This window comes from Zalophus californianus, chromosome 15 (genome assembly GCF_009762305.2).
Source record: "Zalophus californianus isolate mZalCal1 chromosome 15, mZalCal1.pri.v2, whole genome shotgun sequence".
Taxonomy (NCBI): domain Eukaryota; kingdom Metazoa; phylum Chordata; class Mammalia; order Carnivora; family Otariidae; genus Zalophus; species Zalophus californianus.
The window spans coordinates 54,351,427-54,378,411 of NC_045609.1; the positions used below are offsets into that span (position 1 = coordinate 54,351,427).

At 44.5% G+C, this 26,985-nt stretch overlaps 1 protein-coding gene across 1 annotated transcript in view; it reads left to right on the forward strand.

The window, feature by feature from the left end:
• Nucleotides 1–5,102: 5,102 nt before the first annotated feature.
• The window catches only part of PDE6C (phosphodiesterase 6C), a 47,823-nt gene continuing 25,940 nt past the window's right edge, over nt 5,103–26,985 (forward strand). The window contains exons 1-11 of the mRNA XM_027587160.2: nt 5,103–5,537; nt 11,854–12,006; nt 12,111–12,200; nt 13,167–13,307; nt 14,545–14,619; nt 15,622–15,686; nt 15,787–15,853; nt 20,142–20,189; nt 24,317–24,466; nt 25,048–25,191; nt 26,477–26,545. Coding sequence (XP_027442961.1) covers nt 5,103–5,537; nt 11,854–12,006; nt 12,111–12,200; nt 13,167–13,307; nt 14,545–14,619; nt 15,622–15,686; nt 15,787–15,853; nt 20,142–20,189; nt 24,317–24,466; nt 25,048–25,191; nt 26,477–26,545 — 1,437 coding nt within the window. The remainder of the gene's footprint in view (nt 5,538–11,853; nt 12,007–12,110; nt 12,201–13,166; nt 13,308–14,544; nt 14,620–15,621; nt 15,687–15,786; nt 15,854–20,141; nt 20,190–24,316; nt 24,467–25,047; nt 25,192–26,476; nt 26,546–26,985) is intronic.

Here is a 26,985-nt window from a genome sequence, read left to right on the forward strand (position 1 = left end):
GCTATAAGCATTGCTTCCTGTAGAAATGGTTAACTGCCGTGGGAAATGTTAGCAATGATAGAATTAGGCGTTACATGTGTTTATTAGTAGACTATTGAAAAACGTAAATTTGTTAAGCAGAAAGTTTAAGGAAATGAAACCATTCTTTGGTACATCTGTAGGCTTTTTAAAAAAGATTTATTTCTTTGAGAGAGAGAGAGAGTGAGAGAGAGCATGCAGGGGGAGGGGGAGAGGGAGAGGGAGAGGGAGAGAGAAACCCAAGCAGACTCCATGCTGAGCATAGAGCCCAGAGCCTAGAGCCCGACGCAGGGCTCAATCTCATGACCCTGAGATCATGACCTGAGCTGAAACCGAGAGTGGGACACCCAACTGACTGTGTCCCCCAGGTGCCCCTCTGTAGGCTTTTAAAAAGAGTTCCTGGAATTTTTATTTAGATTTTTTTTTAAATTGGTGTTTAATAACATTTTCTGATATATATATTTTTTTCTCGTATATATATTAAATTTCTTTTCTTTTTAAAGATTTTATTTATTTATTTGAGAGAGAGCACATGAGAGGGGGGAGGGTCAGAGGGAGAAGCAGACTCCCTGCTGAGCAGGGAGCCCAATGTGGGACTCCATCCCAGGACTCCAGGATCATGACCTGAGCCGAAGGCAGTCGCTTAACCAACTGAGCCACCCAGGCGCCCTATATATTAAATTTCTTAAAGGAAATGTCTTTGAATATTCCCCTAGAGAAGCTAGTATGATGTCTTGTGCACCTCATGGGTACCCTTTTTAATCTAATCCTATTTAAACTGGCAGTTTTGGGGTAGGTCACTATCACTTACTAGCTGTGTCACCTTGAGCAAGTTACTTAATTTCTCCATGCTTCAATTTCACCTGTAAAATACAAACAATAAGAGTACCGACCTCATTGGGTTACTGTAAGAATTAAATGAGATAATATATGTAAGGGTCTTAGAAGAGTACCTGGCACAGATTATATATTATAATGTTAGCTATTCTTATGATCATTTTTTTATTATCAATACCTATGGCTTATATTTCTAAAAATATTCTGAGTAAATGGAATGGAGTTTTCACATTGACCTGGTTATTGTTTCAGAGATGTTTTATCTAAGTAAATGATAATCAATGTCTGTAAAATCTTAGAAATGCTGACATAAGAAACAGTGAAGTTCAACAAAGTCAACACATATTGTGTAGTATTAGAAATTCATTCTAAGTGGTCTGTTTGAAAATTTAAAAAAAAATATTGTTCTTTTCTTACACTTGTTTTTTTCAGTGCCCCAGACTGACAAGCCAGTAGGAGACACAAAGATCTTGTGAGCTCACTCTTGTGAGCCAGAGACTCTGCAAGGACCAGCCCCCAGGAGGAAGGGCAGTGAAGACAAGGGGACTCAGTCAAAGACAAGAGAAGGAGAGAGAGATCTGTGTGCGTGCAACAAGGCATACTTCCAATATTTCACGTTAAAAACAATCTGTCTTTATACAATGTCATGCCGTAGGCAAAGTAGTCACCAGTGATCCCTCTGTCTTGCTTGCTTTTTCTAACTCATCAGTTGCCTTCTTCTGTCAATTGTTGCCTAGAATTGGGGTCTCACATTTGTCTCTTCCTTTTTTGTTCCCAAGCAACCTCACCCATAGCCTATGAAAATAACCTTAAAACCTTTGTTTATGAATGCATGAATTTATTACATAAATTATATATATTCATTGTAGATACTTGAGAAAAACCAGATAAGCAAAAAAAATGAAAAAGATTAATGTGTTGAATCCAGTCACTTTGTAATAATCACTGTTACCATGTTGGTACATACACCTTCATGTATGTGTATATGTGTGGAATCGTATTGCAAAACTATCTTACAATTTATTGCATATCATAAATATTTCTTCATATAAATAAATAAACCTTAACAGTAGGATTATTAATAAATGTAGTTTTCTATTCTGTGGATATAATGCTATTTATTTACTCAACCTCCTATTGTTGAAAATCTAGGTTATTTCTGATCTTTCACTTTTATAGTTGTACTTTTGATGAACACCCTGATAACTGCATTAATCACATACAATCTTATATTTCTGCAAGATAAATTCATAAAAGCAGAATTTCAGGGTCAAAGCCTATACACATTTTTAGGGTATTTGATGATGAACCAAATGCAATATAGCCTCTTAATCTTATCCCTATGTCCAGTATTTCTTTTTTCCAACTCATCTTTCTAAGAACTGCCAGATTAAGTTTGTAGGAAAGGACCCTTATAATGTTTTCTTCCTGCCCCCAAAACTTTCCAGGGTCCAGCCTCAGCCTAGCTTCTGAGGCGCCTGTAATCTGAGCCCAACTCGCCTTTTCAGATTCATCTCTCACTCTTCCCCGTTACTCTACACCCCATGTTATTGCTTCTGCTGTTCCTACCACCTGGAACACACTCGATTCCGCCCCCCCCATCTCTACCCATTCTAGATATGATCTCTTTTCTGAACTTTCATACCCCTGGGTATATAACTCACTTCTGGCATCTATCATATTCTGTACCTCGCTCCATGGCTCTTTATGTACTGCTCTCATCTCCCTTCTCCACCACAAGTGCTTGTGAAACTGGAACCAAGACTTACTCATCCCTGGCATCCCCGGAGTACAAGTGTCACAGTCAGGATTGACTCGGCTGTACTGCGGGAACAGACAACCCTCATCTCTGAGAGACTAAAAACAAGAAAGGTTTCTTTCTCCCTCATGCTACAAGTCCATCCCAGGTCCGCAGGGGCTCTGTTCCAGGACATCCTCACTCGGAATCCAGAGACCCCTCCATCTGGAACTGATGTGGCAACGGGGAGAATGGAGAGCCCAGGTTCTTATGCTGGCAATGAACTGTTCTTACCTGGAAGAGACATTTAACACCACAACCCAGAGGCAAAGTACCGGGGGAGGAGGGCAGAAAAGAAGGATCTTCCCCTATAACTAGGAGGAGAATCAGATGAAGGGGAACATGAAGTCTCTACCACAGAAGCTAATATGGCGACTTGTTTATAATGGACAATCAATAGGCATGCGTTCAAAGAATGAGCAAATCACAAATCTAGAAATAGTTATAAAACCAAAAGAATGGTGACAATAGTAGGCTATATTTCATTTTTATATTAATTTTCATTTCTATAAGTAGAGGAATATTACATCTATGGTTATTTTGTTTTTCTTCTTAAGTAGATATCTGCATATGGAACACAGATACGTGTTTTTTTCTCTCTTTGCGCACGAGGGAAGCGTGGAATTGGGGAATTGTGAGCACACAACATACTTTTGGTAGAACTTGGAGCTGTGCCATGGTCACACAAAATAACTGGGTAGAAAGTGTCCCAAACTGTGTTAGAATGTGATGGTCCCCTGGGAGGGGTGACTGGGCTGACTCAACTCCTTCCTCTTAGGAGATAAATCTCTGCATTATTATAATTATAACGAGATGCTAATAGGATGTTATGCAGTTAACAGTACTCTGAAGAGGACCCTCTTGAGACTACACTGAGTGTGACAGAGGAAGACACAAGAAAAGATATGTGCTTGATAGGGCTCTCGAGGTGGTAAGTGAACTCATCTGTAAAGAAGCCACATAGCTTAACAAATGCCAGTTTGAGTTCAGTTCCCCTGGGAAAACCATGTTCTGACCAAGAACCTCTTGTTTACTGGCCTAGAACCTGTAACCTCAGCAGATGTCTTTTTCTTTTCTGATAAGACTATTATCACTCTATCAAGATAAGTTTAGCAAAGTAAATGAAACCCACAGCATTGCTCTCTTTGAAGTGGACTTAAATGTGGGTCTAACACTAACTTTTAGAGTCCCTGTAATGTGTGTGTTCATTCAGGAGAATCTGTCACAAAGTTTGCAGTTTTATTGAAATGCTAGAAGACCTTGACGAAGTTTGAAATCAGCATTTAAATATTCAAGGAAATTGGTTCATGAAATGTGTTGTGTGACCTCATTAGTTGTATAATAGTGTTTAAATATTTGGGAAAGTGTGCTTAATCGATGTAAAAGCTTAATAAATGAAACATTAAACACAACTAAGTAGCGGTAAGTGTTTTTCCACGCCTAACCCCCCCACCCCGAGACGTTAGAGATCCTAGCAACAGACAAGACAGGTTTTATCCACTAGATTTAACAGACTGTATCTTGAAGCAAAAATGCATGGGGCTGGCCATTACTATTCAAAACAAAATCCAAACTAATACGCGTGACAGGAAGACCCAGTTAGCAGGTGCATGGGCTGCCTTTTACAATCATGTCTTTTGACAAGTATTATTGTTTACGTTGTGGCTTGATTAGGCTTGGATCACAGGCAAATGTTTTGCCATGTTCACCTTTCTAGAACAAGATTAAGGTTTGTTCCTTTAAAACACTCCCGAGGTCAAGCTTTTAAATGAGGGGAATTGAGAGGCGAAGGTTTTAGAAAAAGAAGGCCAGGCAACTTGGATGATCATAGGACTTTTAAGAGAAGGAAAGATTAATATGCCATTTTATGTTGCATTGATGCTAAACCCTTCTGTCTCCCCCAAATGCTAATTAAAGTTGCTATATAAATAACCAGACACGTCCAAGGTCTAATAGTTTCACTTTATGTAGCTATCATGAAAAAAAATGGGTCAAAGTGTGATTTTAATGTCCTATCATTAATGGATACATCGATGATTCTCCTTGCTGTGGACGGCAGCCCATGTCCAATGATTTTTCTGGAATAGTCACCTCGACTTGCCACTTGCCTGGCTGATCTAAGATGTTCTGAGGATTCTCTGAGGACTTATGGGCTAAGAATGCTTAGGGATTGCATGTCCTGAAGAACTCTTTAATCCTGTGCTCCCTGAATCCTACTCTAAGCCAGACCTTCTGTCACAGCCCAAGAGTGACCGGCAGTTTGGTTTGTTTTTTTTTTGAAAGCTCTGCTAAGCAACCATTCTGCTCCATCTTTGGGGGATCCTCTGAGGTGCCACGTAGGGTTTTCTCAGTGACTTTGACCAGGATGTAGTTCCTTCTGGGGCCTCCATCCCAGGTGGTGCTCTGAGGGTCTCGTTTTCTGAACCAGAACAGCAAAGCAAGCCACACCATGGGTGAGATCAACCAAGAGGCGGTAGAGAAGTACCTGGAGGACCACCCTCAGTTTGCCAAGGAGTACTTCGCCAAGAGGCTGGGGGAAGCCCCAGGGCCCAGCGGGCCACTGTCACTGGCCGCAGAGTGGGCCGTATGCGAAGAGCTGCTGCTGGCCGTGCGGGAGGAGGAGGCCAGCGCCGAGCCCACGGTGCACCGGGCCCTGCAGAAGGTGGCCCAGCTGCTGCAGGCTGACCGCTGCAGCCTTTTTGCCTGCCGGGCCCGCAACGGCACGCCCGAGGTGGCCTCCAGGCTGCTCGACATCACCCCCACCTCCAGGTTTGAGGACAGCCTGGTGGTCCCCGACAGAGAAGTTGTGTTTCCGTTGGACATTGGGATAGTGGGTTGGGTTGCTCGCACGAAGAAAGCCGTTAATGTCCCAGATGTGCAGAAGGTAGGTGGCTTGATGACAGTGGGGCCGACCAATGTCTTGGCAGGGTCGTGGAAGAGCCGGTGGGCAGAGCTGGGAGCCAGGGGCCAGCCTGCGGCATCGGCGTGGCTATAACCTGAGGGGTAGGAACAGCAGGGAGGGGATCCCCGAGGCCGAGGGTTGCTCGATTTAGCAAATAAAAATATAAGATGCTCAGTTCAAGTTGGATTTGAGATAAACAATGAGTAGGTTTTTAGTGGGTGTCCCTTATAATGTTTGGCATCTTATCGGGCAAACTTAGCTGGGCCTGGTGCATCCGACACCTGCTCCTTACATATCCTCCCTGCTCTGGGAACTTTCCTTCTGAACAGCGTGGCAAAGCAGCCCACACTGGTGAGATCAGCAAGGTGCCTGGTGCCGAGACTCATGAGCGGCTCCCCACACCTCTCACTCACAACCCTTATTTTTGTTTGTTTGTTTTGGGGTTTTTTGGTTTTTTTTTTTCACTCACAACCCTTTGAGGTCACTCAGTTCTCTGGGACGGCAGGGCTCATAAATGGATTCTTTCACTTACAGACCAAATGTGCAGAAAGAACAGATAATACCATGTGAAAATTCAGATGTTCACATTTGGATTGTGAAAAATGTAAATTTGGCTGATAAGTGCAATCGACCATCCCAACCCCCCATAAGTCAGCTCTAGCAAGAATCAACTCCAATCATGCAGTATGCTCCTGAGATCAACAGCATACTGAGCAAACACAAGGTGTTGTTATGCGCTTTTAAAAACAACAACAACAAAATCACCCTTCTTACCACAATGCTTGTTCATTAAAAAAAAAAAAATTACAAAATACAAATAAACAAGAAGGAGGAAATGTAAATCACTCATAATTGCTCTGCTCATCAGTAACCACAGGTACCAGCCTGGGGTTTCTCCCGCTAACTTTTTTTCTACATGCATGTTCTGTGACTATGATTTTGCTGTTAACCGAAGGGGAGCGGTGGCTTATGATGGAATGGGGTTGATGGGGAGTGTCCCTGAAATGCTTCCCGCTTCTGTGCCAAGGTTTACTGGCCGCTCGTGGACGGGGACAGCTGGTGGCAGGAAGCTAATCCCCTACATGCCTCCTGAAGCTGATTACAGGATGAGGGCCGCACGGATCCAGAAGGCACAGAAGTCGTCAAACATTAGCAACCCTCAGCAAACGAGCCCAGCACAACCCTCTGGTGCAAGGGTTGCTATGTGCCACCACAGAGTCCTCAAGTCCATTTCTGATCCCTGCCTTCAGGGAGCTCAAGCTAGTTTCAGGGAGCTTCTGACGCTGACTGTCACAGCTCCCGTGACTAGACAGATTTGTCCCCTTTAGGCAAAATTCTCCAGACTTCGATTAGGAGGCTAGGCCCGCACACTCTGAGGTTTTCTCACAGGAGTATGCTTCTTGCCAGTCCCCAACTGAGGACATCTCCAAAATTACTAGGACTTCAAACTTAAGAAAGGGACATGCAAGTTTTTTTCTGAAAAAAAAAATTGTTTAAAGAGATGGGTAAAATGATTTCTGTTGTAACGTGTTATCAGTGAGCCCAGTTGGCATGTTGAGAAGAGAATGATAGCAGAGGGCGGCTGGAAAGAGCAGGTGGCCTTAGTGTGTTGCTGTCCATGGTGAGCGTCACTGCGTGGACAGGGGAGTAAATGGAGGTGGCGGGGGGGGGCCGTGTTTCCCCTTGTCTTTTTTCCTAAGGACTCCTGGCTCTTCCGGGCAGGACAGAGAAGTGTAAGTTGAAGACAGACACCCTCCTCAGCTCAGAGGAGAGACAGGGCCTCATTTGCTTTCCATTTCTACTTCTTCTAAGCATGTTTCTCTTAGGAAGAGAAGAGTGGTGCTTTTCAACTCCAAATGTACATTAAAATTGAATCTGGAGCTTCAAAAAAATTACCGTCCAAGACTCAATAGACCAATACACCAGACTTTCAGGGGTTGGGATGCAGGCAATAGTATTTTTAAAAAGCTCCCCAGGTGATTCTAAAATGCAGTCAATACTGAAAAACACTGGTGTGTTGGGTGAGCAGATGCAGGAGGAAAAATTGGATTTCAGAGCAACCAGGGGATTCTCAGTGGCGGGGGCTCTGGGACTCTTGAGCTGACTCTTCCCTTGGGCAGACAGGAAGCTGAGGTCACAGGGGCTGCGTCTCTCCTAGAGTCCATGGTAGGGTCAGTGAGTGAGAAGGGCTGGACTAGACGGGGTGTCTTCACTCTGTGTCCAGCACTCTTTCCACCCTCCACCTACCCCCACTTCCCTGCAATTTGCCAGACTTGAATAGCTATGGTAAAATCTGCAAAAAGCAAGAAAATGGAAACCAATGTTTGAATGAAATTTCTAATTCTCACCTTCTCATTGTATTTGACAATTTCTAAGGCATTTTCACATTCTTAATCTCATTTGATTCTGGCAAAGACCCTGTGAGGAAGGAGGGAGCATATTTTTATTTTCAACCTGTATGTGGAAGAATCTTGTCAAGGTCAATCAGGCAGGATGTGGCGGGTCTGGGACCATAACTTGGGTCTTCTGAGGCCTCCCTCTTTTACCACGCCACTGACCACACGTGGCTTCTCCCTGGTTGGTAATGTGTGCACAGGTGAGGGAAGGAGTTCTCATACCTAGACAAAGAGGTACAGCCAGATGTCCCCAATCTTGGGGGTCCATGAAGGTGATAGCCAGGAAGCTAAGGTGTAGGGTGAGACCTCTGGCATCAGAGAGACCTCGGCACAGATGCGGGTTTGAGACTAGCTAGGTAACTGTGTGATAGATTGCATTTCTGCACCTAAGATGTGGAGGCAAACCAATATACAGATTAAATGAATATAAAGTGCCTGACTCCTAGTAGGTGCTCAATAAATGACAACTATTATAATATTATATTTATGCCAAGGGGCATTTGGGGGCTGGGCGTAGGTGGCCAAAAAAAGGGTTGCTGATTATCGCCTGTTTTTAAAACAGGTTAAAGACAGGGAAACTTTTAATAACAGGAAACAGAGTGATAGCCTCCTCAGGTTATTTCTTTTTCTATTGGGAAAACTGCTGATTAACTCTATGGGTGGTTCTCCTTCTGACTGTGGTTTAAAAGGAAACCATGGGAGAAATCCTAAGTTTTCAATAATTAACAGAGTGCCTCTAACTCCTGTTCCTCTCTCCTCTCTCTTCCTTCCCACCTCTCTTTCTGACTCCTGGTCTCAAGGGATAATGGCACTTAATCAGAGTTTAACAAGGCTGAGACTGGATGAGGGGCCCGGTCCATCTGCCGCTGTACACAGTGTTCCCCAGATGCCTTCACTGGCATCTTTGAAGGTCTACCCAGGGGAGTTCATGAATCCGAGAACCATAGGAATTACTCAAGCAAACTTCACTAGGGATTGTTCGGCTAGTGAACCTGAAAGCCTCACCTTGCCTACCCTGTCATCTGACGGATGGTTTTATGTAGGGCTTTCAGATACAATAATAGGCAAGCATTACTTTTTGAAACGTATGTCATTTTCTCAAAACAGCCAAATGAACTTAGGAATACTTCCTTGTGTTTAGAATCTAGAATAAAAGAGCATAAAGCTTTGAAGCTGCCGAGTGAAGTGTGCTTGCAGAGAAACACACCTGCCTGACCATGCCATGGTGTGTGCATCTGATCTGGTATTTTGATTATTCATTTAGTGGCCAAGATTGCTGTGTAAATGAAGGTGATCGCAACCCATAATGGGTAATAGATTAGGAGGAAAATGGAATGCGAGCTGCCGTGGGCAAGCAGTGGATGAGGAGAAAGAAACTAACAAAGTCTGAAGACGTCCTGACCTGACAGGGAAGATGTTACCAGAGGCAGAGAGAATGGCAGATCAGGTGGTTAGGAAAGAAATGTGGTTCTTGAAGGTGGAGCCTGGATTTGGGAGACGGGGGGCCAGCCAGAGATTGGCCCTCAGGCAAACGAGTGCTTCCGGGCATAGGAGGCCTACATGGGCTAAGAGCATCTAGTTTCTTCAGTGGTTAGGATTGGTTATAAAAGCTAGAACTAGAAGCAGAATGGTCACTGCAAAAGAGAACTACTTCTCATCCAGGGAAGCCCAATAAAATCCCAGGCGTCTCTTCCCAGTAATCCTTGAGGACCTACCATGTGTCAGACACTTTTCTAAGTGCTCTTCCCATACTGTATTATTCTATGTGCCGGGACTCTAAACATTCCATAATATCAGCGTTTATTTCCACAAAGGCTAAGTAGCATGCCCAGGATCACAAAGCTAGTGAACTGGGGTCTGGTTTTAGCCGGGCAACTCTGATGCCAGAGCCTTCTTCAACATTAGGTGATGCAGCCTCGTAAGTAAATAGTTGGTTTGTGTGGGTCCACGCTGGGAAAGATAGAAAAGAGATCTGGGATAAGGGGCTGCATCTGACTCCCTTAGCATCTCACCATTCCTAAGGGATCCTCCACAGGAGTGATTCACTCACTAAGAGTACAGATTCCTGGGGAAGACAGATGCTACTCTAGAAGGTCAGGATTCGGTGGGCCTGCTGGGAGGTCTGCAAATCTGAGTTTGTCTGCAGGTGTTTGTAAGGCACAGCCCAGGTCTGCTGCTCCGAGCTGAGCTGCGAGTTCTATTGGCCAAGGAGCCCTGCTCCCTGGGTGAGATTCTGGCCCAGAAGTAGCACTGCAGACTCCCACATTTTTAATTTTAGAAACTGAACAGAGTCCAGCTTCCAGGGGTTCGTGCTTATCTCAGAAGCGCCGTCAACACAAGGAAATGAAAATAATACAACCTATGAAAGGAAAACCCCATTAACTTTGGCCAGTGAGTCTCAGAATCAGGCTGAAAGTTTAGTTCCAGTTGAAGGAGACTCAAGTTCAAAGATGAGATAGTATGAACCATGGAAGGCTGTGTCTACACCCATCTAGAGCGGGCGATCCTCTAGTTCACAGCTAATAAGAACCGCTGTCCTTGACCTTCTGAAGCTCTTCCATTTAGGGACCTTGCCACACTCATCACTCCGACCTTTCCATGGTTAGGATATTAGAATCATCTCTCACATCTACTGCATGAGGCTTGTATCTGGGAAGATCCACTTCCTCTCTCCCACAGAGAGAGAGAGGGAGAGAGAGAGGGAGAGAGAGAGAGAAACATGTATGAAAGATGTTAGCTTGGTAGAACATTAAAAACTGATAAGCATTTTGTGCTGGCAAGAGAGGGTCCTCTCACACATGACCAGTGGAAGTAAGATTTCCAACCTTTTATAAAAGTAATCTGTGTAAATAAAAACCGCATACACCTGTGGATCCAGCAAAAGAGATTTCCAATTCGGGGAATCCATCACATAAAAATGAAAGCAAGAATGATTAGTACAGCATTGTTTTCAGTGGGGAAAACTATAAGCAGACTAAGTCAGTGGAGAATGGTTGAGCAGACCATGGGCCTCCCACACTGTGCAGTATTGTGCAAGAATCTAGAGGCTGAATTCACACCCATATACACGAGTCTGGATGGAAGTCCATAAAATATTGTTATATGATGCAAGCATTGTGTGAATTAGAAAAGAAAATTTTATAAAAAAGAAAAACTTTTGTCCAAGAGTTAGAGAAAGGCATACAAGGAGACATACCGGGGCACCCGGGTAGCTCAGTCCATGAAGCATCTGACTCTTGGTTTCGGCTCAGGTCGTGATCTCAGGGTCCTGGGATGGAGCCCAGTGTTGGGCTCCCCGCTCAGCAAGGAGTCTGCTTGCCTCCCTCTCTCTCTGCCCCTCTCCCCTCTCTCCCTCTCTCCAATCAATCAATCTCTAAAAAATAAGAAGGGAAAAAAGGAGACATACCAAGCTGTTAACACTGGTTCCCTCAAGTAAGCGAGATTAGAAGGAGTTTGAGGAGTCATTAATTTTTTCTTTATGTTATGATGTACCGGTTGTTTGGTTTCACGTACATTTTACTCTCATAATTAGAAAGAAGAGCTCCATGCGCCTACACCTGTAATCCCAGCTGTGTGCTATTCCCCTGCACACGTTCTGTCCATTGTAACCCCATTTCCTCTTAGCATCTCACCTTCCTCTTGGCCGTGACATCACCTCTTTTTTCCCAGCTCTACCGCAGCCTCACCTAGATAGGCCATAGCTCAGGTGGGAGCTGCTCGTCCTAAAACCAGTGAGTTCACTCTGTGCAATCATAGGATGGGGTTGTGGGTGGGACCGCTGTGCTGGGGCCCTGGTTATCTGTCCAGAGGGTTTGGACTAGAGAGAACGGTCTGTTGCCATTCCTAGACCTACACTCCATGGTTCTGTGCTGCTTTGGCAAACGTGTGAATGTGTCTTTCAGAACAGCCATTTCTCTGACTTCATGGACAAACAAACTGGGTATGTCACCAAGAACCTGCTGGCAACTCCAATTGTGATGGGCAAAGAGGTTCTTGCCGTGGTTATGGCAGTTAACAAAGTAAACGCATCTGAATTTTCCAAACAGGATGAAGAGGTAATGCTAACCTTGGGCATCCAGCTGGAAGCTTAGGAAATTTATTTGTTGTTTAATGGAGAGAAAGACATCATACCTAATTTGTTTTTCTCTGCTTCCTGTAGGTCTTTTGCAGATACCTCAACTTTGTGTCTGTCATCCTAAAGCTTCATCACACCAACTACCTGTACAGTGTTGAATCCCGAAGAAGCCAGGTACTAGGAAGGTGACCTTCATCACTCCATGCTTTCTTGTGCTGACAAAGGGACCCAGAGGCAACAAGCCCAGACCCCTTCTATCGCTCTTGGGGGTTTAAGGCACATGGAGCTGATTCTCAGACTTTAGTCCTGGCTGTCTTCTCATGGTCATAATCATGGTCTTCACCATGGTCATGGTCTGCCCCTGCCTCCCACCCCCACTTCTCTGCTCCTCCATCTGTGTGTACAACTGGCTTGCCTCGTCTTTATCCTGGCTAGCCATGGTTTCTTCTGTGAGATAATTATAGTACCTACCCTACGTGGTTGTTGTGACTATCACATGATCATGATATGAATTCGTCCACACAAAGCTCTTAACAGTTCCTGGTACATATCGAAGCTATTAATTTGAGGAACCAATCACTCTTCTGAAGTCTGTTGCCTCCTTGAGCCAGAGGGATAAGGAACAACATTGGTAACCAGAGTACTTCAGTCTGGGCCACTCTCTAGACATCAGTTTCTTCATCTGTACAATGGTGGGAGAGGGGTGGGGATGAAGGGCTTCCAACATCCCCTCCTATCCAACTGTCCAGATAAGGTTACCTCTGAGTAGCTCAGGATGTGTGGAAGGAGGCATATGGCTTTCTCCCCAATGGGGGAACGGCAGGAGCCAGGGCACCACCAATATTGGACCCTCTGCCCAGGGACGGTCTCTGCTTCCAAGGTGAGGTCACTTGCCCTTTGACATGGGGACCAATCATGGCATACCTCTTTCAGAGACCCTCACCCTTGCACAGGTCTAATCATCCCACTCAGAGAATCTGAGTAGTGTGTCAGACATGCACAAGTTCAAAAATGAAAGTGCATTGTTCAGTGATACATGTTCTTTTTATTGGAGACCTCTCCTACTTTCTTTTGGCTAATGCTCTACCTCTTCACTGTGTGTTTTGTTCTGAGTGTTTTCTTTTTAATTCCTCCTTCCAGATCCTCATGTGGTCGGCCAACAAAGTGTTTGAAGAGCTCACAGATGTGGAGCGCCAGTTTCACAAAGCACTCTACACAGTTAGAGCATACCTGAATTGTGAGCGGTACTCCATCGGACTGCTGGACATGACCAAGGAGAAGGTCCTCGTCACTTCACACATTTTGTCTCCCCTCAAATTGTCTATACAACACCTACCACATGAAATGTGATCCATTAAAAAATGGATACTATTCACACAATATATATATAATGTTCATTTCTCATCTTGTTTCATTAATTCGGTTGGAGGTCTCCTAGCTCAACATAAGTAATGAATACTATATCATTTATACTGCTTATTCTGCATGTGAATGGAAGTTATTTTTTCAGAGTAACTGTTCTAAGTGGATAAACACGGGACCAGGTGTCAGGAGAGCTGGGCTTCGATCCTGGCTCTGGGACTTGGTGGTTGAGTGTATTGGTTAGGGTGCTTTTGACTGCAAGGAACATAAGACCCAGTAAGTAACAGCAAGACCATTATTATCTCATTTAACAAGAAGTCCCAAGATCGGGCAGTTCTACGACTGGTTCATTCAGAGCTCAGTATAGTCATCAAGGTCCCAGCGGCTTGCTGTTTTCCCCTAGCAAGGTCTCTGCCACCTGCAGCAAGTTGGAGAGGTCTCCTCTTAGGGGTGGCAAGAAAGCTGTTGCAGCTCAAGGTGTGACACACAGACAGGACAAAACTGGGAGGCGCCTCCTGCAAATGTCATTTCCATTGCCTTTCATCCGAGGGATGCTCTTCCCCAGAAGCGCCTCTACAGACTTCTCCCCCTTCTCCGCTGTCCAGGACTGGCCGTGTGCCTGCCCTCCAACTAATCCCAGGCACCATATATACGCCACTCAGGGGCTGTGCAGGCCCATCTTCCCTGAGAAAATGACTACCTGATGCCTAAATAAATTGGGATCTGTTAAAGAGGAAGAGGGGGAGAATAGACGTTGGGTAAGGCAGCCCACACTGTTGGCCACTCTGCGTGACCTTGGCCACATCTCTTAACCTGCTTAGATTTAGTTTAATTATCTATAAAAAGCTGCTAGCTACCGAGTCCCTTTACCTATGTGTCAAGGTAGGTGCTCTGTCTGTATTGTTCATTTAATCCTCACAACCACCCTATAGTATAAATTCTATTACTATCCCTGTTTTACAGATGAAAACAGCTAAGTGACTTGTTCACAGTCTCAAGTTTGTAAGCAGTATTGCTGGGAATTATAGGTCTTTTTCAGCTCTAAAATTCCAGAATTCTAAATTAACATAAAATACGCAAAGCCATGAAACTCACAGAAGATACAGTAGGTCATGAAACAGTTTGTTTAATAATATTTAAATATAATTGCTTTCAGGAATTCTACGATGAATGGCCAATCAAGCTTGGAGAAGTTGAACCTTATAAAGGTCCGAAGACCCCCGATGGCAGAGTAAGTGCCAACATCTTCCTCAGTGATACGTGTGCATGGTACAGAGTGCCAAAACCAGCAGAGAGGAAAGAGCACCGGCCCGAGAAGCCCTGGGTTCTAGTCCTGTGAGTTTCTGGGAAACCTCAGAGTAGTAGAAAGAGCACTGGACAAGGAGTTTGAGGTTCAAGTCTCAGCTCTGCCCAAGCCGGCTGGGTGGCCCTTGCCTAAACTCATTGTTCCACTTCTCAGTTTCCTTTTCTATATAGCCGGGCTTGGTGAATCAGTAATTCTCAAGAGGGAGGGACACATCAGAGTCCCCTGCTTAGCTTTCTGAGCACCCTGTGCCCAGGCCCTCCTTCAAACCTGCTAGATTGGAAACTCCAGGCAAGGGTTAGATTGGATTTACTTTCCCCTTGCCAGCAAGCTTCAGAGGGCAGGAATGATGTCTCACCACCGTATTCCCAGCGCACAGGAAAGCGAGGGTATTGGGATGGAATGTGTCCAGGCCTCAGGTTCGTCATCTGCCCAAAGAAGTAGAGAGACTAGTTCTCAAGTCCCTCCCAGCTTTGACGAAGCAACTGCTGAATCCTGTTCCTGAGACACCTGTTCCAATCAGCCAGTGCTGGAAGGTGGGAAGTGTTCAATGCACAGTGGGGAAGGGAACACATTGACCGAGGTTGAGAAATTACATGCTTTGTTCCACTACAGTTATCAGCCAGATATTTCTGGACAATAGAAAGGGATCAGTTAAAAGTAAAACAAGATTCCTTTGAAAGCTGTCTGGATAAATTCAACTTTTAAAAAATTTAGCTCCACAGGCTTGTTCATGTAGATAAACAGCCACTAGTATTTCTAGATGTACTGCAAGCTTGTAATCAGGACGTGAGTAATTAGGTGGTACTTATGCAGAGCAATGTGGTTAGAAAATAAGGTACAATTAAATGAGCTTTAAAGTACAAGTTCGCTGATGAAAAGTGTTTTCTTTGGGAAATAAGATTGTTCTCATAATCTCTTTCCTCCTAGGAAGTCATCTTTTACAAAATCATCGATTACATTTTACACGGAAAAGAAGAGATCAAAGTGATTCCGTGAGTACTGTCCTGAGGTGGCAGGAGTTGTCATTTTGTTTTTGCCCATGTTGCATTTCTCTGTGTGGCAATGATTCTCTTTCTTCTAATCTTCCTCAAGGACACCCCCTGCAGACCACTGGACTCTTGTTAGTGGGTTGCCAACATACGTTGCCGAAAATGGATTTGTAAGTTCCTATTCAAATCTTGAATAGTATTGGATGAAACTCTTATTTGTTATGGGATGGGAACAGTTGTGAAAGTAAAATGCAGGAGGGAAGAGTGACATGCCTGCACAGGACGTGGGAGAGAGGAATCTTGGCAGTTGAAAGGAGGTTAACTAGAGACTTCCAAACTCTACACGAAAATATTTAGTCAACATGAGAAAGATTCATCCAACCCCCCAACTTCTTATTCAGCAGTCATGCAAATTTCAGATGTCCTTTGAAAGTCTGTGGCTATGATTCGTATTGGGTTTAATTAGATCTCAAGTATAGTTATCTCGGCCAAAACTTTCGAAGCATGAGAAATTACTGACAAAAGACAAAAATGTGTAAATGGAGAACTTTGCCACTGATGGCCATGCAAAATGAGTGAGTTGATAAAGGAAGTAAAGAGTTTTGCCCTGGTCTGTCAGGTCGGGGTGGGGTGGGGTGGAAAGATAGCAGGTCAGGTCTGGCGAATAGAGGTCAGGTGTGGATAGACAACAAACAAGAGGTCTCTGGTAGGTCCCATAGGTCTCCAGGCCAGAGAACTAGAGTCAGCATAACTTCCCCACTCTTCTAGCATACTCTCCTTCCTTCTCTTGGTGGATTTCTCTCCCCTGTTGGGCTTCTCCACCATCTGTGTCATCTTTTGGCATCAAGATTCCTCCCTGCAAGAGAGCTCAGTGCTTCCCACACTTCTTTATGTTGGCATTTTCCTGTCTTCCGCTTTACAAGTCCAAGTTTCTGTAATGTATTTATAGCACTTATTTGCATATTTGGTTTTTCTTTAGTGTTGTCCTTGTGTTGTCGACCATGTTCATTCATCCTCATTATTTAGTAAATGGGCATGTAAATTATAGTGACCAATAGAGTCACTCAAGGGTCGGGGAGAAGGGGAAACAAAACCTAGGTTAGCTCCCGTTTTCCTTTACTGGCACAAATTGGTCTCTGCTTAGTGTGAAAATTGCTGGGTTTGGAATGGTAGCAGAGTGAGGAAAATTCTGGATGTGGCTGAAGGATCTTCCTATGTCAAGGGGCTTTACTTGGGGGTTCCCAGGAGGCCTAAACCCTGGGCTCACTGGTTACAGGACCAGGTGGCCTCGAACAGGTGACATGATCCCTTTTTCTAGTGTAGAGACTTGCCAAAGGAGAAGAAAAGAGAAAGAAGGGAAAAAACAAGCTTATTTCTTTTAGGAATAAACAGGACTATGTACAAATAAATACCATATTTTCATGTTTGCTCCAAAATAGTCAAAATGTTTTTTAAATGTCCTTCTTGACTTAGTAGTAATGACTAAAACATTCCAATTCATTCCTGAGTCCACAGATACCACAACTTTTCAGCTTCAGTACATCACCAAATTCCTTGACCATCGGCACCCGTCCTTGGCTTCCTGGAGAGGGTCACCTACTAGACCCCTGTTTGGAGCTTTTATCAAATTCGATATGGCCAAAGCTGCCATGCCAGTGTGGAGGGATTTATGCCCCGACTTTTAAGTACCTATTCTCTCCTAGGCTCTTTCCTAGGGAAACAGGTTTTCCCCCCAAAATCAATTTGGACAAAGCAAAGGTGTCAAAAGCCAATTCACTGAATGGCTAATCTGCCAAGTCATCAACTTGCCATATAACCAGCTTGCCAAGGGATGGATTCCCAAAGCAGGGGAGGATTTTCCCCCAGGTTTCGGTTCTATCACAGATCGCCCGCATATGCTGCACCCCTGCCTTTCATATCTCAGCTCCCGCCCCAGGCCCCAACCCTGCTCTGCTGGTAGCCCAGGACTGGGGGCAAACTCTTGTAAATCTAGTTTAAGGTATTTCTCACCAAAGTGCTCATTAGGCAATTTGTCATTCCCAAAGTGGGAATTGATTTTCAGAGAGTTGAGCTTGAGCCATTTCCTGGGATTCCATAATTAGGGTGAACATACATCCCAGTTTGCCTGGCCAGCTTCCATGTACACCTGTTGTGCTGGAGTTAATAGTCCTCCTCTCCCCTCCTAAAGGTGTCAGACTATACGATGTACTTACAAGAGGCAGGGATTACTAAGAACATATTTTGTGTTTAGCACAGGATTTTCTCAAACTTAATTATTGATATTTGGGGCCAGACGATTCTTTATGGGGGGCAGGGGGAGCTAGCTGCACATTGTAAGGTGCTCAGCAGCATCCCTGCCTTCTACCCACCAGACGCTATACACACCACCCTGGCTGGGAACCCCTAATCTAAAGAATGGTCTCAAACATTTCAGCAGCCTCAGCCAGAGCAATGCATCCCCGGGGGCCTGCATTCTGTAATATGGTCATGCATTCTGGCCAAGAGAGCAAAAGGCTATGGCTGAAGAACCCTGGGTGCCTTGACTCAGTCCTGCCTTGGCCAAATCCCTTGGCAAATCCTTGACCTCGGGCAAATGCCCTGACCTCTCTGGGTTTTAACACTCACATTTGTAAAATAAGGTTACTGACCTAATCATTTAAGAGATGGGGACTTCGAGAGTTTCTAAATGCTATTTTCTAGATAAAAATGATCTGCAATTTTAATCAAAATTATTTGTGTTCCTATAGTGTTGAAACTTTTCCTTTTAGCTTTTTAAAGCTAAAAGGGTTAGAGAGAGAGAAAGAGTAAAGGCATACTTTAGGGTGAGCTGTCGCAGAAGTCCCGAGGCTGGACCTCTCTGGACTTAGGGGACACATGCACAGAGTTCTCATTAGACAAGTACATCCCAGCTCTGAATGGGACGTGACAGGCACTGGTTTAATGATTTCTCAGATATTAAAAATGAGAATTAGGCACATTTGTAGAATTGAAGGCACTAAATACAGGATCGAGCCAAGCTAGAATCAAGAAGACATGTGAACTGAGAAAGAGAAAGAGACAGAGAGAGAAGCGAGGATTTCTGAATGAGATAAAAACCTGGCCTCTAGGACCTTGACCCATCTGTAGATGTTCTCTAGAGTCCTTAAAAGGATGGGTGAAAACCGACACTGTTGGTAGAAAGGTCGGAAAAGAGGACTAAGCTACATTTTGCCTCTTTAAAACACACCTGAAGGATGCTCAGCCACGAATTCATGTAATTCATTCAGATTAGATCATAAAATTAATGGACGGCACACATAATTCCTTCGATTCTTCGGCTGTATATGCTAACAAAAACTTCGAAAGACTTGCACAGTTGCTTCCTGAGAGTAACGCAAACACAGCTGATGTGGCTCAGCCACCGTGGGCTGCGAGCGCTGACGCTGGGCCGGAGGCACTGTGAGCCGGGCTGGCGAGTGTACAGGGCCACTGCTCCCTGCTCACCAGCGTTAGAGTTTCAGGGATTTTATGAGCAAGTTGTTAAACTGTCAGCTGCTGGCAATCCCCCATGGTGGGAGAATTGGAGCCATGGAAATTGGCAGATCTGACGAATGAGGGCCTTCCCCACCCCTCACCAGGAGAGCTGGTAACACCAGCCCCCACACTCAGACTCCACTTCGAGCTTCCGCCCATGGTTTTGAACAAAGTCTCTTAACATCTTTGGGCTTCTATTTCCTCATCTTTAGACAAAAAAGCTAAGCTTAATGATTAAAGTTCCTTCCAACTTTAAAATGTTATGATTTTAAATATCTACTAGAATTTTGGTAGAAACAAAGCTATAGCATTTTATTAAGACTCATTTGTGGATATGATGTGACATACAGATAATTAAAAATTACCAAGAATGGAATGATTTCTTGTCCTTATGGGTGAAAGCAATAGTTTCTGAATTCAGTACTTCAAATATATCTCAGAGTGACTTCTTACCTTATACCTAAATCTGCCTGGCTGCTTCCTTCTGCCCCGTAGGCACCTGCTTGCAATTCAGATCCCACAGCAGAAAAAAAGAAAGGAAGGAAGGAAGGAAGGCAGGGAGGGAGGGAGGGAGGGAAACAGAGCCTTCCTCGCATCACTGCCCCACCTGCTCTAGCAGAACCATCTTCTGCTCAGCTTCCTCCTCTCCTTGGTTTGAACAGTTAGTTGTTTTGAATCTGGAAGAAGAATCCTTAGAGGCTGGGAGTAGGAAAGAGCAAAGATTGTGCTAAATGTCATGCAATGACTTAATTAGCAGAAGAGAACCTCAATGTGTTTTTAGCAAATTTGGCCCAGCCAGGGTTCAGTGTGAATAATTTGCCTGCAAGCCATGGAGAGGCGCGGAGGAAACCCTCACTTCTGATGCATTCTTTCTTACGTCTGCTTTGTGGGTTCGTGGTTCTGCCACATGATGTTTTAGGACTTTCATGTTCTCTTGCTTTACAGATATGTAACATGCTGAATGCCCCTACAGATGAGTACTTCACATTTCAGGTAACTTTCCCTCAGGCAGGCCTCGCCCATCAGCACTGCCCCTGCCCCCCGCCCCATCCCCAGAGTCCGCCTCGTGCTCAGGTGGCCCGGAGAAACACACTCGAGTTTCTGTCCCATTCACCAAGTAGCAGATTCTTCGGGGAAGGGAGAAGAGGTGAGCGAAGGAGGGGGACGAGAGGAGACAGGGTGTTTGTCACCCTAGCATTTGGGGGGGTGGTCCCTGCCACTCCTCTAGTCTACCCACTCCTGGTCATCCAGGGCTTAAAACAGTGCCTGGCACATCACAGGTGCTCACTAAGTGTTCTTTGCCTAAGGGTTTAGCTGTATATGTACTTCCACCAGGATGCAGTCCTTTGGTTTTCCCAGGTCCTTCCCTGCAGCTTATTGGAAAAGAAAAAACTATTTTTGGGTGTTTGAGGGCCTCTCCTGCTGTCAGACTCTTGGTTTTATCTTTCCTCCTGCAACATCCAGGGATGCCCCTCCCCACCTGTCTCCTCCACACACCCCCCACCTGACTGCTGGGGAGAAACTGGCATGTGAGCCAGTTTTCTGCCTTCTGGCCTGTGTTTTGTGTCCTGTTTTAACAAACATCCAGTTATCCAGTTAGAGCCCGGGTGACAGTCAGTCAGGAATAGAGACAGTCCTCCCCATGGGGGGCCATCGGTGCCTGGCTTACACACACACACACACACACACACACACACTCTCATCTCCACCTGCAGGAGAAGCCAGCCCCCTGGGGCCTGAGGGCTGGATGAGCAGCACCCGTTGCAAGCGGGCCCTGGCAAAGCTAGGCGCACCTGGCTAGTTTCCTGGAAGGTTTCCCTCCGATCTCCCTGCTCATCCCTCCTCTGCTCACCCACGTGGAAATCACACAAACACCATATGGCACATTTGCTCCAGCTGCCCCCTCCTTGCAGCCAGAGCCTCATCGTGACCATGCTGTGCCAGCCCTGACCCTGACCTTTACAGCAGCTGGGTGCCAGGAAGGAGTGCGCAGGAAGGAACAAACGGGACACGCACTTTCTAAAGCATCTGAGCCTCGGCAGCTGTTGTCTGGCCGCAGAGGGAGGGGAGCTGAGCCAGGAGACCCGGGGCTGGGCTCTGAGGTTTGAGGGCAGCCCCGACGGCCCTGGCTGCCAGGAGGCTGCCGACCCGGGGAAACCTCGGGCCCATCACAATTTCCCAGCTCTCCAAGAAGCCCCAGTGCGGTGCCCGTGAACGTGCGCTTCTCGGGTCTCTGACGGCGGGAGGGATGACCGTGCAATGGCTGCTGGGCTGGGAAATCCACGGTCACCAGAGCCCTGGGCCGCTCCCCGTGGGCCGCTCCAGCCACTGGCCGAGCGTGGCCGGGATACTGAGGCAGGCGCATTGCTGGGAGACACCAGCTCCTTCCTCCCGCCGCAACATTGGCCCCAGGAATCCCAACAGCCCCACGAACTCTGACAACAGCACTGTGGTCTCCCCAAACCCTCCATGCCCCACTCTGTCCTTACCCCTGTCGGGACTGAATCTGATGGTGGTCTCGGCGTCCTCAGACCCCCTTCCCGCTTCCTCGGGGACACCGCCCCTGGGGGTCATTCCACAGAGCAGACTCAGAATAGGGTGGCCGCCCTCCTTCCTCCATCTCTCTCCCCCTCCCGCTGTCTCTCCACCAGCTCATGCCCCACCTCTATTCTCACTAGTCCCTCTTGTCCCTGGGAAGTTTAGTGGAAAAACCACTGATCCAAAGTGAACTATGGTCAGAGCAAACCTGCAAAGGCAATGGTTCTCAAACTATATTCCTCAGGGGGCCTGGGGTGTTAGCTTCCTTTTGCTGTTGTAACAAATCGCCACTCAGGCAGAACTGTATTATCTTACAGTTCTGGAGTCAGAAGTCCAAAATGGGTCACACTGGGCTAAAATCAAGGTGTTGGCCAGACTGTGTTCCTTTCTAGAGGCCGTAGGGGAGAACCCATCTCCTCATCTTTTCTAGCTTCTTGAAGCTACCTGCATTTCTTGACTCATGTCCCCCTGCCATCTCCAAAGTCAGCAATGACACCACCCTAGCCTTGCTTCCGTTACCTTCACTGAGTCTCTGACTCTCTTTTATACTTTTAAGGATCCTTATAATTACATTGGATCCACCTGGAAAATCCAGGATAATTTCCCTATCTTAGGGGTAGCTGGTGAGCAACATTAATTTCAGCTGCAGCTTTAATGCTCCTTTGCCACGTAAAGTAACATATCCACAGGCTCTACGATTTGGATGCAGACAACTTCAGGGTAGTTCCTTGAAGTGGATGAAGGCGTTTTTCCTTTATATCAATTAAAGTGATCTTAAATTCACAGGAAAAAGAAAACACATAGAATTTCTTCAATTTTAAGTTTTTGTCCTATTAATTTTTTTTAATTCTTAAGTTCCTTCTACCACTTTTCTGTCAATAAGCTCTAACTAACTTAGTAATAGCAAAACACATGAACATGAACAGGCAACAAATGAATATTTACCAAAAACTGAGAAATAGTCACTAAAGCTTGTTCTAGAAGCTTTAAAAAATATACAGGGTGCTTATGGTTGTGAAACTATTTTGCACACAGGTAATATATTTTCTGCAATTGATTTTGTCCCTAGTCCACATGGCAATATACATATAGAAACATTTCACCGTATTTTCCAAGGATAAACACTTTGAAAACCACTGTGCACTGATTTTTTCCCAAAGCTTTGACCATTAGGACACATAAGTTGAAGTTTGGTTTCTCCGCTTTTCATTCCAAGTATAAAGATGAACCCTTTGACTAATAAGCAGCTGTTTACTGAGCACCTGTCACATGACCCACACTGTCCCATCACTTGTGCAGAGCTTGACAGTGTGTGAGACGCTCTTCGGCAAGATTAGACTATAGCCTCACAGACAAAAATCAGCAACTCCGAAGCATTTGGAAATTATCTAGCTTCTAACTGTGCTCCAGGCTCTAAGCGCTGATAGAATTCCGAAAAAGAGAAGTTCCATATGGGTGAGAGAAGGCGTCACGGGAGAGGCAAGACAGCCTGGGCCTCTAAGGCTTGGCTAACAATGCTGCAGGAGGTGGAAGAAGGAATAGCGTGGCATGCTGAGTGCTTGGCTACCTTTGCCTTGCTCAGACCATGAGGGTGCCACACCACAGATCTCAGACGTCAGAGAACATCAGAATTACCTGGGGAGCTTATTTAAGATGCACATCCCAAAATTATGAAACAAGCTTAAAAAAAAAAAGTCTGTTGCACATTGTCCTTGGGCCACACTTTAAGAAACTGTCCTAAGCTTCTGTGTCTGCATCCCACACTAGAATGTTACCATCTGGAGGTTAGGGCCTGTGATTTTTTTCCTCTTTGTAGCCCCAGCAACTAGCCCAGGCACATCACAGGGACTCGACAGACATTCATTAAGTGGGGCAGCACCCCAGAACAGAAGTCTGTTTTGAGGGATCAGTCAGGAAAAGAGAAACCACACTGGGTATTTCAACAGAGAGAATTTAATATGAGGAATTTGCTAAACAGGTGTTGAGGGACAGAAAAAGTGACTAGGGAACACTGAGGTAATATAGAGGTAAGTGCTAGGGGGGACAAAGAGAAGAGCTTTGGGTTGTCACAATGCAGACACTTGGTTCTAGTACATGTAATCACATGTGCTCGAATACTTCTATGGCTATTAGTTCTAGCCACGTTCTGACACAGGGTGGAATTATGCATCGGACAGAGAGATTAGATTATTCTTTCTTTAAAGGTAGCCTAGGTTGGTGGGAAGGTGGTGAGAGGGTAGCTCAGAGAAGACTTGGGGTGCTGCGTTAGTTCTGTATCTCAATTCTGAGGGGTGCACATAGCTACACGTGTGATGAATTTGCACACACACACACATGCGCATGCATGCACAAATAAGTACACGTGCATCTAGTGAAGTCTGAGTGAGCTCCATGGATTGTTATCAATCTCTATTTCTTGGATTTGGTAGTGCGCTACAGTTATATAAGCTGTTCCCACTTGGGGAGCCGGGTGAAGGGCGCATACCACTTTTTTGTAGGTCTCTTTTGCAACATCCTGTGAATCTATAGTTATTTCAAAATTAAAAGTCAAAACATAATCTGAATGTCCTTATTGTTTGTAGAAAGGACCTGTAGATGAAACTGGTTGGGTCATTAAAAATGTCTTATCCCTGCCTATTGTCAACAAGAAAGAAGATATTGTGGGAGTAGCTACATTTTATAACAGGAAAGATGGAAAACCTTTTGATGAGTACGATGAACACATTACTGAGGTAAGTGCAATTATAAAATAATGGAGGTAAATGAAATTCATGAAACAATGGAGGCGGCGTAATTATTTGTTACTCTGGAGGGATGTTGTTGAAGGGCAATTAAGGCATGAGTCACACACGGTTGTGGTCAATATGTGCCCATTGTGTCATTTCCGTTTCCTGACGTCTGTAGACTGCAACATTTTCTTCCCAAGATTGAACTTTGGCTTAATCAAAATTCTTTACAATATGAGGAAATCAGAAAGAAGGTTTCTATCTCCTTTCCCCACCCCTTCTATTCTTTGTCATTCTTGCTGTCACCCCCAATCCTCTGAGTCTCGGGCTGTGCTTTATTCTACTGGATATTTGTAATTCCTTTCCTCTAATAAAGTATTCACAGTGTGTGGTGCATTTTGAAAAGCAAGGGCTTAGCCAGTTTTATTGTCTGGGGCTGATTATTAGTATGTTTTTTCTTAGATGGAAATAAGAAGCTGAGTTGTTGATGGTGGGAAGGAGACTGATTGATGGAAAAGAATGTGGATCGTTGCCTCCAAATCAATTTTTCAATTGTAGAGAATTGAGTCACATTTTATCCATTTCAGACTCTCACACAATTTCTTGGATGGTCTCTTTTAAATACTGACACCTATGATAAAATGAATAAGCTGGAAAACAGAAAAGATATAGCTCAGGAAATGCTCATGAGCCAGACAAAAGCCACTCCTGATGAAATCAAGTCTATTTTGGTAAGTGGGAGAATTCAGTTCTGTGGACATTTGGTGGCATCTAAGCACAGCTTCTGGAATTTGCCTAATTACCTAGAGGTCTGACAAATGAGAATAGGTTTAGTCCTGGGCTAAGGAAGAGGAGACAAAGAAGGAAGTTTTGGGGATAACCTGGGTCGCCCAGCGGACACAGAACCTTATTAGACTTCTCGGCTGCTTGGTTGGAATAGCACTCTGCTTAAAAAATTTTAAAAAAATAATATTTAAAAAACAGCTCCTGGGTCAGTAGGAGCTGGAGGAATGACTTCTAGATTCAAGTATGTTAGCAAGGAAAAAATATTTCCAGGAAGGGAAATGTACCAGTCAGCTATTGCCACATAATGCTGCATAACAACTATAACATCTCAGTGGTATCCAACAATAAACATCGATTTCTTACTCAGGCATTGGTAGGATGACAGGCTTCAACTGATTCTTAGTTGGGCTTGGCTCTAAGCTGTGAGTTTGGTTTGCTCTATGCATATATCATCCTTCTTGACCAGCAGCTATCTGAGAAGTGTTCTTCTTATGGTGATGTCAGAAGTGCAGGAGATTAAGCCCAAGTGTGCAAGCTCATTTCAAGTCTTCATTCATGTCACATTCTCTAAAAGTCTCATTGGCCAAATGTGGCCAAGACCAATATCATGGTTGATGGAGAAGCAAGTAGATATTTACTAACAATGTGCTAATCACCACCACATGAAGGGAAAATGTCACCCACCCACTATCTTTATTCCTTTTATTTCCCTAGTTTTCTGAATGTGTGTGTAGGTGCAGTTTTCTTGGGGTGTTTTTTCTTCTTTTTTCTGGTTTTGGTTTTGCTGAGTGGCTTGAAGTTTAAGAGAAATTTTATTTGACAGTTTGAGATGTTAAAAATGAGAAAAGCTGGGGAGGGTGAAGGGAAATTGCTATAAATGCATAGAAAAACAAATGAAAAAATAGAAAAACTCATAGAAAAACAAATTTTTCTCTCTTTCTTGCCTGCATACAAACAGCTCACATTTCTCTCTCTGCCTCTCTCTAAGACAGTCACTGTTAAATTTTACATTTGGGGGAATAAAGAAATCAATTATATTTTTGTGTTGTGTTTTTTTGGAGAAAATTCTTCATAATAACGCTATAGGTCTTCTTTATATCCAGAATACATCTTTGCATGGAACCCATTACAGCATAATTTAAAATCATTTAAACCAATTTTAAGAGTAGAGGAATCAGATAGGAATTTTCTTTATAGGAATTTCACACCCCGATTGCTTTTACATTTTAGAAAATTAAAGAGAAGTTAAATATAGATGTAATTGAAGACTGTGAAGAAAAACAGCTTGTCACAATTTTGGTAAGTGTTTTACTTCTATCCTTAACACCTTTTAAATAAAATATATTAGGATACATGTTCTCATTTCTCAAGTAAGTGTTGACTTTCCTTTCTCTGGCACCTTTAAAGGCTAAAAAGAAAAGAGATTTCTTATAAAGAGTGATCTTCTGGTTCTCTGTGTTTCTTCCTCCTTGTCTCCTACAGTCTAATCCACAAAGATAATTTAGAATCAGAAACCAGACTTCCACATAAGGAAACACAGACACAAACTCTAAGGATATCATGGCCTTATTTATTTTAATAGCTTTGGATTGCACCATGGTCACCCCAGAAGACATGACAAATATACAGTAGAACATAGACCCTCCAAGGCACAACTGTCCTCTGCCATCTCTGGCTTCTTCCTTCTGGAACTTGGAGGAATGTAGTTCTTTCCTATTGTTGCCATTAGGCCACCCCTA